Source organism: Pelodiscus sinensis, chromosome 13 (assembly GCF_049634645.1).
Source record: "Pelodiscus sinensis isolate JC-2024 chromosome 13, ASM4963464v1, whole genome shotgun sequence".
Classification (NCBI taxonomy): domain Eukaryota; kingdom Metazoa; phylum Chordata; order Testudines; family Trionychidae; genus Pelodiscus; species Pelodiscus sinensis.
In genome coordinates, this window is record NC_134723.1 from 43,179,732 (window position 1) to 43,192,718 (window position 12,987).

The 12,987-nt window shown below is 42.9% G+C and overlaps 1 protein-coding gene across 3 annotated transcripts in view; it reads right to left on the reverse strand.

Moving 5' to 3' along the window:
• RADX (RPA1 related single stranded DNA binding protein, X-linked) overlaps nucleotides 1-12,987 on the reverse strand; it is a 40,058-nt gene that overhangs the window by 1,267 nt on the left and 25,804 nt on the right. Inside the window, exons 12-15 of one of the 3 annotated variants that reach the window (XM_075941113.1) lie at nucleotides 12,733-12,812; nucleotides 7,696-7,995; nucleotides 5,912-6,094; nucleotides 3,744-3,815 (exon numbers count right to left, since the gene is read on the reverse strand). In XM_075941113.1, coding sequence (XP_075797228.1) covers nucleotides 3,744-3,815; nucleotides 5,912-6,094; nucleotides 7,696-7,995; nucleotides 12,733-12,812 — 635 coding nt within the window. Of the gene's footprint in view, nucleotides 1-1,407; nucleotides 3,816-5,911; nucleotides 6,095-7,695; nucleotides 7,996-12,732; nucleotides 12,813-12,987 lie in introns of those variants that run through there. The other 2 variants (XM_075941112.1, XM_075941111.1) reach the window with 2 other exon arrangements.

Here is a 12,987-nt window from a genome sequence, read left to right on the forward strand (position 1 = left end):
GGGATGTTAGCATGTAGCCTGGGCTTGCTGGTTAATCATATTGACTACATGCAACACCTCCCCCCATTGCTTCCTCTGTATCAGGAAGTGGGGGAGGAGACAGGCAGCTAGTGCCCAGGAGGAGCTGGCTGCACATGCTGGCTCCCGCAGAACTGCTTGCCACCCCTTGCTCCTCCCCCCCACTGCCTCCTTCAGGAGACAGCAGCATGTGGGGGGATCCCACCTTCCCCCACACTGCACTGCTGCCTCTGTGGAAGGTGGGGGCAGGTGGCTCCTCAGAAGCCAGCATGCATGGACAGCTGGCTTAAAACTCAGCTCCCTGTGTGTGTCAGCTTCCACCTGCCCTCCACACGCTATTGCCTCTGTGGGAGGCAGCAAGGGAATGGCAGGCAACTGAGCAGAGCCAGCATGAGTGGAGAGCCAGCTTTTAAGTCAGCTCCCCACACATGCACAATTTGCGGAGCTGCCTGCCTGCCTCCCCCTCTGTCTCCCATAGAGGCAGCAGCATGGGAGGTGTGAAGGGGAGGCAGGGACCAGTACATGCAGGAAACAACTTTCAAGACAGCTCCCCGCATGTTGTGGCTCCTGGGGTGCCTCCTGCCCCCTTATCAGAGGTGGCAGAGAGGGGGCCGGCAGGAGCTGGTGCTCACGGGGAGCTGTCTTAAAAGCCAGCTCCATTCTAACACTGGCTCCTGCCTGCCCCACCACGTGTAAATGTGTAACCACTAGAATTTTCAGTGGTTACACATTTACACAAATAAACGATTAACATCCCTAATGCAGACAATCAATTTAAAAAAAAACCAAAACACTTAATCCTCATTTAAACATCAATTTTTCTTTCACTTTTGCCATACCTTTTAATTTTCTTTGCTGATTTTCATCATCACGTCATATCATGTCACATTATATACTCTACTTCCCAATACAGTGTGCTCCAGCATTTGCCCCTTAGTACTATGCTAGTCAAAGTTCCCATTTTCCAGATCCAATCTTAGAGCATTTGCCAGCCAATTCTGACCTCAGATAAATCTATTCAACTCCCTGCAAAGTCAATAGGGGATCAAGAGGTACTGCCTGTATAATGGAGGTCATTGCCACAGACTCGCACAAAACATATGAATTATTACACTCAGGTACTCATATATTCTTTCCTATGCTTTCCAATGGATTTTTCTCCATCATGGGAAAAAATCATGTAGAAATAGCTTTAAAAAAATCTCTTCAAAGAGTGCTCTATTGAGAAACGAAGGCAATGAAACCAGAAACCAGCTAAAGCCACTGGAACTCATTGCAAAAAACGTTTAGGGTTACAGACCCAAAATAGCTGCAAAACTTGATGCCGTGCATAGTTTGAGACAAACTTGACCTAAAATTCTGCTGCAAAAACCTTGGATTATGCAGCTCTCCGATAGAAATTCAGATTTATTTAAACTTCAGATATATTTTAAAAACAGACTTTTTTATTCAATTATACATAAATATGAAATAAATACAAAAGCCTTTCTATTATGTGTTATTTCTTTTCCTTAAGATGCCCTCATTTTCAATATTCCACAGTTTGTAATCTAAATTTCAGTCACACAGGTAGATTTGTATAGTTTACACTTGTTGAAGCTATTATTTCAGGCTCTCTACATATTCAGACAGAAAACGCATTAGTTCATACTCAATTGTCCTTTCTATGATTTTCTATGAAATGACAAAGGATAGAAACATTTATAAAAAGAAATTAAGAGCTAAAATTCCAGAGTAATTTTTGACAGGGTGTGAAATCTAGGGTTAGGGAATACATAAGCCTCTGGTAACACCCCACCTCTACAGTGGCTGCATTCCAGAGGTAGATGAGTAATCCCTCCAGAATGAAAATATTTTACAATGCCCTGTTCTTGAGAATGAAAGGCATGACAACAAGTTATGATTTTTATCAACAGGACTGTAGTTTCTTAGCATTTTTAATTTTACTGTTAGCTTTACTTCGTGAAACAAAAGAGCAAATGAACTCATTGCAAAGAATGGAATTTACCCACTTTTGCCAGTATATATGTATATTTGTGGTATCTTTTGATACATTTCAAATAACATAGATATAAAATAAAATGGGATATAATTTAACTACCACACAATTAAAAACAACTTCAAAATTGTGTTAAAACAAAGCATCAAGGGGTAAGTACAATGTTAAGTGCTTACTGCTATGCAGTTAGCCAACGGAGCTGGAGCCAGAGTTGGGTTTTACTACATACAATAGGATCACTGACAAACAAAATAAAAGGAAGAGGGATGAGATGGGAACTAGTAATAAAATATGATAACGCTGTACAAGTGTCTGTAGCATTTCTATTACAAAAACATAATCACCTTAAAATTTGACTCTGAAATGCTATTTCCTTAAAATTAAGGTTCTACCTGAGGTATATCTACTTTAAAATATCTGCTGGCATAGTCAGCATGGTTCAGTTTGGAATAGCAAGTACAGGTGCCAGACTCTTATTAGATGCTAGAGCCTATACCATATCATACATATAAATACAAAATACAGAGCAGAAAGATATAAAAGGGCAAATGTTTTACCATATGAACTTTCACTAACCAAGACATTTACACTAATATCCTTTCACTTATAAAATGTTAAAAATTGTAAGACACACCAGGACTTTCCTGGATACCTATGCACAAGCACAGAATGACATTCGAAGTGAACAGACAACATTCAAACTTTGTCCCGGTATTCAATAACATGTCTAGAAAATGTAACAGAAAAAAATGCACAAGTACCTTCTTTTTTAATTAATTCAATGGTATGAATCAGAACTGAAAACTCTTAAAACTGAAGGCTTCTATTCACAGAACAGGTATGCCACTTGCTGGGTAAGCTCTTTCTTATCAACTACCATGGGTTTCTCAAATTGCTCAAAGGGACCCTTCCATAAAGTAGAAGATAGTTCTCAATATACTGGGTCTTTTGGCTCTGTTGAAACTACAAACAAGGGAATAACTGTGATGGCAAGTTTCTGGGATGCAGGTATGTTTTTTCTAGGAAAAGGACTGGGATCACCATTTCATTTCACATGACCATCCTGATGAGCAATGGAAGATGGCAATGATTTCAGGTTTCTACCAGCTATGGACAGAAAAGGCCAAATTCTTCCCATGCATATATGCAGGCAACTAATGGGACAGAATTTGGCTGTACATTCCATCCTCCATCTTAGACTCTTTGCTTAATGACGGATCATGTACAAAAAAAATGTTCCCCTGGAAAGCTGTCAGCATTACACTAAAGCAGAGGTGGGCAACCTTTTTTGGGTTGGTGCTGCTGACCTACAGAAAAATTAGTTGGGGGCTGCACACAAGCGAGAAGCAAAAAAATAATGCAGAGAGGCCGGATCCAGGCAAGCCTGCCTTGCACTGAAGTAATAGAGATATAAAAATTATTAGCATTCAGCCTCATTTATAAATACTCTATTCCACTGCCTTCAGATATGAAGGCAATGAACCTTCCTTCTCAACTGTATTGACTACCATTACAATTGTTCTGTCAGAACATATACACTGGAAATGCTCTGTTCTAGAAAGTGGTAGTCTGAAGAGGGCTTATTGTAAGTTACAAAAAAGTTTTATTCCCCCCCCCCCCCAACAATACATGGATAACATTAATAAAACAAATTACACAAGGTTCACTGCATCAGTCTCCATTATCTTATAAATTTTGTTCAGAAAGACTTCAACTTTATCTTCACCTAAATGGCAGATGTCCAGGATGCAGATGACATGTTGTCTATCTAGATCAACTGCTGCTTTTATGGTTTCATCTAGAAGCCAAACACAGACATGTGTGTGTATAGAAAAACAAATATTTAACTTGCATTTTGTGTTACATGCATTTTGTAAATTAACCTACAATACCTAGGACAATTACATGCTAGTCCATATCAAAATGATAAAGAACAAATTACTTTCATAAACTTTACTACAGATTTGCAGACACTTCATTATTTTAGAGAGATTGAACCAAAGTTGAAATTATATAAACAAATCAGAACTGTCGTCATAAATCCTTAGATGTAGCAAGTATTCAAGCAATTTGGTATGGGGCAAGCAAAAAGATGGACTTTATTAAAATCAAGTGTTTATTTCTGATTATTTCTAGCACTTTACATGGAACTTCAATTTAAAAGACAATAGTATACAAAAAAAAAATCAGCATTTACTTGTTGTGAGTTGCACTGGCTGAATGCTAATGCTACCTCCTTGAAATGCCATCAGTGAAACAGGAATGAATAACTGAAAGCTGTGATACTTCATTTACAGACCATATTCTGGGCCAAATATTAAAAAATCCAGGCCTCTCTGCTGGTACAATGTTAAGGAAATAACTGCTGGCACAATACTGATCATCCAGAAATGATTCAATCTGTGTGTAGCAGATACTTAGATATCTAACTTTCTAGAGTCCTTATTTGCACCCATAAGTTAGGAGGTGTAAAAATGTCTGCCCAGTGAAGACTGGCCTGAAAGACAGGCTTCATTTTCACATTATTTAGTAAAGGTATTAAATTAAAAACACATTTATCCTATGAGAAGGGATGTCTGATGCCTTATTTACAAGTAGGGACCAGGGCCAGCTCTAGGCACCAGCAAATCAAGCACGTGCGTGGGGCGGCACATTTCCAGGTAAGCGGCTGCCCCTGGCAATGCCTGGCCCCGCCCTGCCCCGCAGATTTTAAAGGGCTGTGGGAGCTCAGCTCTGGCTGTGTGTCCCCGGGAGCTGGCTGCGGAGTGCAGCGAGGCCGGGCTCTGCCCAGCCCCACCGGCTCCAGTCCTGCTGCGGCCCCAGCCTCCTTTGCTGGTGAGAGACTGCTTCCTGCCGGCCGCTTGGCTTGCTGCGCCCGCCCCGCTGCGCCCGCCCCGTACCCCTCAGGCTCCGCGCTGCCCTCTGCTCTCCAGTCCCCTTGCGCTCCTTGTTCCCTGTGACTCTCTGGATCTGCGCTGCCCTTGCACCCTGGTCCCCACACCCCTCTGGCTCTGAGCAGCCCCTGCACCCCGGTCTCCGTGCCCACTCTACACCCCGCAGCCCCTTTTCCCTGTGCCCCTCTGGGTCTGTGCCCCCCGTTCCCCGCACTGCCCCTGGACCGTGATCCCTCTGCCCCTCCCATTCCCCGTGTCCCATTCCCCTTGTGTCCCCTGCACCCCGGTCCCCAGCCCCTCTACAACCCGCAGCTCCTTTTCCCTGCGCCCCTCTGGGTCTGTGCCCCCCATTCCCTGCACTGCCCCTGGACCGTGATCCCTCTGCCCCTCCTGTTCCCCGCATCCCCTGCACCCTGGTCCCCCCCACTCCCTGTGTCTCTCTGGCTCTGTGCCTCCTGTTCCCGTGCCACCCCTGTACCCCCCCACACGGTTCCCCATGCCCCTCTGGCTGTGCGCATCCCAGTCCCCATGCCCCTCCCATTCCCCACGGTGAACCCTGCTCCCCCTGTTCCCCATGCCCCTCTAGCTCTGTGCTGTCCCTGCTCCCCTCGGGAGTGAGGGATGCTTGTCCATAGGGAGGAGCTGGACAGGGCAGGGAAAAGGCTGTTGTGACCCAGCAGCAAGTGAAAGGGGATGGGGAGTTTACTTGAAGTGCCTTTGCCTTTATGGAAAAAAAAAGAATTAAAATTATACTTGCTATTTATAGGGCTAAAATGCTGGGACAAAAACGAAAACAAAAACAAACAAACCATTGCAAAGTGCAAACGTGTAAAAGCCAAGAAAAAAAGAGGGGGCGGGGATGGCCAACAATTTTTTTGCTGGGGGCGGCAAAAAACCTGGAGCTGGCCCTGGTAGGGACCTACATACAATCTTAATGCTTACATTCAAGGATAAAAGAAGAAAATAATAAATGAGTAATACCAATAGCAGCAATTCTTACTTGAAAGTGGAAATGTATCAAAAAGCTTTTCATTGCTAGTGGATTCCTGCTGACACACAGAGATGCAATTCATACAGGATAATAACGTATCATTCTGAATATCCTCTATTTGAAATAAACGGGCATCTTCAGGACAAAATATAGGTAGAAATGCAACATCAACAGCCAAATCATGGTTTATCCCTGTTAAGAGAGATAATTACCTTAACAAAATACTTCAGCTTCAGTTTGCAATAGTTTAAATGTACATCATTTACTTCTCTTCAATAAGTCTTTTATCAATTACAGTAAAGTCTCGGTTATCCGACTTTCACTATCCAACCTACCGTTTTATCCGACGGCGACGCCTGTCACGTGACAGCACGGGTCTCCAGGGACACTTCACACCACAATGGCACGCAGTGCGGGCTTGGCAACCCTACCTCCCCACCCCACGCCTGGGGCAGCTCACACCCGCACTGCGGACTCACTCGGCGCTCAGGTATGCTGGGCCCATGTTCCACTTGGGGCCGAATCCTGGCTGAGGCAGGAAGGGAAGGGGAGGGGGGGTTGTGGCGAGGGGAGGCAGGAGCACCGGGGCCTTGGGCACGTCTTGGCCAAGGCAGGAAGGGAGGGGGGGGGGCATGGCGTGGGGAGGGGCCGCTACCGGGCTGAGAGGCAGGAGCGTTGGGGCCTTGGGTATGTCCAGGCGGCCCGGAGTCCGGGCCGAGGAGAGAAGGGAAGGGGGCGGGCGTGGCGAGAGGAGGAGTGGCCGCCACTGGGCTGAGGAGAGGCAGGAGCGCCAGGGCCTTGGGCATGTCTAGGTGGCCTGGGGGAGGAGGGAGAAAGAGGAACGTGTCTTCCTCTGTGTCCCCTTGGTGTCACTACAGAACAGAGCATTAAGGTTGCATGGATGCCTTAATGATTGTACATATGCTGCCCATAACATATTTGGATTTCCTAGGTTTATAATGTTCAGTCTCACTCCATAACCTATTATTGCACTTTTAAGTTATCAATACATACGCAAACTGAACTCCACCTTAACATTTTTTGCCTGAGAATCTGGCCCCTAATTTACTAGCACCTAGCCTTGACAAAGAGCAAAGACAGCTGGAACTAATCCAGTGAGAGATCAGGTCAAAGAAATACAGTTGAAACATATGTACAGTTCCCTTTACACTACTGACTCATTTCAACAAACACATCTCCAGCACATATATTAGCTAAAAAAGAAGGTTGGAGACTGGTTATCATTCTTCTCAAAACACCCATACTTGATGATCTGACCTATTGACCAGGAACTGCCTAGAATCCTAACATCTAAACAAAATGTAAATAGCTCAGTTACAACATAGTTTCTTCAAATATAGCCCAGAGTAAAAAATTAAGAGATTTTAACTGCATGTAAAGTAAAGCTAGTAAGCAACTTTCAAAATCACAATTTCAGCTGAAAATAGGTATTTCACCTCAAATTACAAGGAAATTTGGAAATCATCAGAAAATTAGTGCTGTACTCAAAAGGTGTTATAAGTCTGGAAAATCCTTGCTTCTAGTGCAAAACTCAACTCAGACTTAACTATGGAGTTTGGATGGGTGCTATCTTAATGTTATCTTTTAAAAAAATTAAGTTTGTACTTTTAACAAGATTGTATATAAAAGAAACTCAATTCAAATTACACTAAAGCATCCATTCAACTTCACAAAAAGTTAAATGGCATTCTTTGTTAAATGTTGAGAATGCTAACAATCTTACAATGTTAGGATTTCTTTCAGAAAAAACTGAACTATTAACTGTCACTTACCCAGTATAGTCACTTCATAGTGCCCAAGGCCACTGGCACTTTTAAATTCCTGAATTTCTTTCTTTGTTATGTATTCTTTTGGCTTGTGCACTGCTGGATGTAGATTATATTGCTGTGTAAGGAATTCTTTGTGCAAATAATCAAATTTACGTGGGATGCTTTCTGGGAAAACAGTGCAGTAATGCAAGCGATCTATTAAATTGTCTTTCACCTTTATCCACAGATCGCTTTGCCATGATTCATGGCAAGCTCTTCTCATCTCTTCTATTTCAGGTGTGTCACTCACTCCCTCCGTATCTGCTATTATAAATACATTAAACATGTAGTTTATCAATATGCACAGACAAAACCATACCACCTCCCCAATGTACTAGGACAAGCAAAATTTAATAGATTAACAAGTCAAACATGAAAATATATGTTGAACAATCAAAACAAAGAATGCATAGAGAATTAAGTTAAGGCTAGACTGTTAGTAAATAAGTTGTTGTTTCCAGCTAGATTTTGAAAACCAGACTCATAAAAATAATTGTTGTTGGAGGGTGCCATTCACTGCTTGCTTTTGGGTGAGTAAGGACTAGTCATCTTGTTACACCATAACCTGGTACTGTAAGTGTAAAAATTAAACAGGTACTTTATGATGCTGTGCTTTACCATCTTCTGTTCAATGTATATTCATGCAATAAAGACTACTTGCTGTTGCTTTATATTTTGCGCAAAATCCCAGTTATAGTCTACCCTTATATGTAATGTTACCTGCAGACTAAGAACTAAAAAAAGTACAACTAAACCATTTCTCTTAATGCTGTAGCCAAGTCCCCATTCTGTAACCTTTCCACAAGGTGCATTCTGAAACATATCCAACCTATTTTTTTCCAGTTATCCCTATCTTATCTCCCTGCAAATAGTGCTCCCATCTTGATACTATACAATGAAACTTATTCCTATTTCCAATTAGCTCACGTGGTTTGTGTGTGCCAGTTTCCTCACTGCTTCACAGGAGGCACTGAAGTATTTATTACAAAGGAGCTTCATGAGTGCCAAAGACTCAAGACTAGCAACAGCAACAACCCAGAGCAGAACAACAATAAACAAACAAAGCACATGAGCATTACTGCATTGGATGAAACACAAGGAATTATGCTGAAAAGAAAGGAAAATTGGTGAGCCTAACAAAGAAAAAAAAGCATTCAATTTGTGTCCGGAGAATCCTTGCATAGAGCATGAAGCAGAACTTTTTCCACAAAACTGGAGTGTATAGTAAATTTACAGCCACCATCCTCCCCCATTAATAAATAATCATCTATATAGTAAATTGAGAGAGTAAAGTTGTCATGTATTAAATAGCAAAAATTGCTATTAAATATAAATGAGTCAAATGAAATAATATATGGAGATATAACTATCTCATAGAACTAGAAGGGACCTTGAGAGGTCATTGAGTCCAGTACCCTGCCCTCACAGCAGGACCAAGTACCATCCCTTGAAAAACAATAGCGGCGAGGAGTCCTGTGGCACCTTATAGACTAACTGAAGTGTTGGAGCATAAGCTTTCGTGGGTAAAGACCCACTTCGTCAGATGCATATCATGCATCTGACGAAATGGGTCTTTACCCACGAAAGCTTATGCTCCAACACTTCAGTTAGTCTATAAGGTGCCACAGGACTTCTCACCGCTTTTGCAGATTCAGACTAACACGGCTACCCCTCTGATACTTGAAAAACAATGACATCTCAACTAACAAACTGAGAAAACCTAGCTGCTTGGTGATATAAAATTTAAATTTATAAGCAGCATGTTCTAGTATCACCAGAAAAGCATAATGTTCCATTTCAATGTAGGCTGTTAGACCTCCATCTCTTGGTAATGCTGTTTTATATCAGAGATACTGTACACCAAGTGTTACATTTCATGCTATTGTCATTTTTAATTTTGAACAACTAAACAGTCACGTTTGATTAGAAAGATAGCTGACTAAAAAGAGGTTCTACTGGGATATTCTGAATAATTACATTGAGATAAGAAAGAAATATACGGTAATTGCCATCCTCTAGAGTAAGTGTGAAGACATTATTTGCAGGATTTTGTGGTATTAAAGTTAAAAACTGCTAGGATATAAATGGCAGGTTAAAAATCTCTCTCCTTCTAAAACTTCAATCATGCCTTTACTTAATTTCCTCTCTTTATATCTTGAAGTTGCAATTTGCATGTTGTCCTATTTGTATGCACATATTTAAATCAGCACAAACAGATGTGAAATTAGGAAAGGACAACAGAGGTTACAGCCTTTTGTTACTGAACAGTGAGATGCTGAAATCCACGTTTAAGAGAATTTAAAGCATTTAAAATTAAGTATTTGAAGCCCAGCTGACTGGAGAGAGCTTTCTGCTAAAGACACCATACTTTCTTTGCCAGTCTATATAAACCAGCATGAACATTTGATTGAATGAGCTGCAGGAGAGCTTCCACCCCGAGGAGCCCGCAGAGCCACCCCAGTCCTCCTCATCGGGGGCTCGTATGCCATTCCTCCCTCACATCCTTACACTCACCCGTCCCTAGCACCCCTTGCTGATGTACAAAATAAAGGACATGTGTGTTCAAAAATAGAAACTCTCTTTATTTAACAAAACTGGGGGGGGGGGGGGATTAACCTCTGGGGAGACTGGGAAAAGGAGGTGGGAGAGGGGAGGGCAACTAAAATGATCAGGGGTTTGGAACAGGTCCCATATGAAGAGAGGCTAAAGAGACTGGGACTTTTCAGCTTAGAAAAGAGAAGAGGATATGATAGAGGTCTATAAAAGCATGAGTGGTGAGGGGAAGGTGCATAAAGAAAAGTTCTTCATTAGTTCCCATAATAGAAGGACTAGAGGACACCAAATGAAATGAATGGGTAGCAGGCTTCAAACTAATAACAGAAAGTTCTTCTTCACAAAGCAAATAGTCAACCTGTGGAACTTCTTGCTGCAGGAGGCTGTGAAGGCTAGAACTAGAACAGAGTTTAAAGAGAAGTTAGATAAATTCATGGAGGTTGGGTCCATGGAGTGCTATTAGCCAGGGAGTAGGAACGGTGTCCCTGGCCTCTGTTTATGGAAGGCTGGAGATGGACGGCACGAGACAAATGGCTTGGTCATTGTCTTCGGTCCATCCCCTCCAGGGTACCTACTGTTAGCCGCTGTCGGCAGACAGGCTACTGGGCTTTATGGACCTTTGGTCTGACCCAGTACGGCCATTCTTATGTTCTAAGCTCAGGGCTTACAGTCGGGGTCTCACTCGACCACTTTGATTTTCATGCAAACCTGCTCCTGGGTGGCCAGGCTGGCAGCTATCCTGCCCTAGACGGCCACTGTCCTGTGCTTAGTGTGGAGATCGTGGACGTTGGAGGCTTCCCCCCAATCCTGGATGAGGTCCACAATCTCCGCACTAGACCAGCCTGGGAGCCGCCAGCCTGGTCCCGGGAAGAGGCGGAGGGCTGGGTGGCAGCGGGTGGCTGGCTCGTGCTGTGCCAGGTGCAGCGTCTGCTGGCTGGGTGCTGGCAGGCTTGCACCTGGCACGGTAGCCAGACCCTGCCCCTTTAAGGGCTCCGGGGCCAGGAGGGGGGCAGATGAGTTTCCCTGGTGGTGCCCAAAGTAGCCACCAGGGAAGCTGGTGAGGGCTAGCCTCCCACTAGTTCGAATTAAGTGGCTACAAAGCCCTTAATTCGAACTACTTCAGTCTTGCTTCCCATGGGACCTTACCTACAAGTTCTCTGAGCTTATCAAAATCTGCCTTCCTGAAATCCATTACCTCAATTGTGCTGGTCTCCCTTCTACCTTTCCTTAAGATCATGAACTCTATTATTTCATGATCACTTTCCCCTATACTGTCTTCCACTTTCAAGTTCTCAACTAGTTCCTCCCTATTTGTTAAAACCAAATCCAGAACAGCTTCTCCTTTGGTAGCTTTTTCAACCTTCTGAAACAGAAAGTTGTCTCCAATGCAGTCCAGAAACTTATTGGATAGCCTGCGCCCCGCTGTGTGTTAGTTTCCCAACATATGTCTGGATAGTTGAAGTCCCCCATCACCACCAAATCTTGGGCTTTGGATAGTTTTGTTAATTGTTTAAAAAAGGCCTCATCCACCTCTTCCACCTGGCTAGGTGGTCTGTAGTAGACTCCTAGCATGATATCACCCTCGTTTTTTACCCCTTTTAGCTTAACCCAGAGACTCTCTACACAGCTATCTCCTACGTTCATCTCCACTTCAGTCCAAGTGTGTACATTTTTAATATACAAGGCAACCCCTCTCCCTTTTTTCCCTGTCTGTCCTTCCTGAGCAAGCCGTACCCTTTCATACCAACATTCCAATCGTGCGTCCCATCCCACCAGGTTTCTGTAATACCAATGATATCATAAGTTGTATTTATTGGTTAGCAATTCCAGTTCTTCCTGCTTATTACCATACTTCTTGCATTTGTATATAGGCATCTAAGATACTGATTTGATCTTGCCTCATGATTTGATTTGACCATGATTACTTGCTTGTATGTTACCACCTTTCTTCACAGTGTGACTTTTAAAGAATGTACTCTTACGATCAGGGGTGATTTTCTTGCCTTTGGAAATGCTAGCACATTTGAATTACTATTGCACCACCACCACCAAAAATAGAGACAAGGTCTTCTTCCCTACTTTGAGCTGCTCCAGAGATGCAACACAGACTCAAAGCCAACTTAAACATGAAGCATTCCTCTTGTACAGTGCCTAGAACAATACAGCCGCCTTCTACCACGCATACAGCCAGCCCTGATATGTATAAGGGTCATGTCAGATGGAAAAGGTGCTGATACCTAGTTGTGTGAATGGTTCCTTAGAGTCTCTTGCTGCTTGATGCAAATAAGAACAGCCTGGGGTTTCTCTATATTGTGTTGAGAGCTGAACCAGCTCTAGGATAGCAAGGACAGGGGATGTTTGTCCCCTTATTTTTGGCCTGAGCAGAGAGGCTTTACATCTTTTTACAACAGTGAAATGAGCAGTCAGACAAAATATTTATCCACGTACCTCTACAAGGTTGTGATGTGTCAGGTTCAGCCAAGATATTTTGTTCGGGAACAGAATGTTCTTGCTGAAATTCACGCAAGCTATAAAGCAAAAATGAATAAATTCTGAGTTTTTTTAAAACGTTAGCTAAAACTAAAAAGTGTATATTCGGTTACTATGTTATTAAAAAACCCATAACTTTTAATAATTAGAAAGCAGAAACTTCAGACTTGATAAGAGTTATTTTTATTGCTAAGGATTGCTGACATGAAGCTA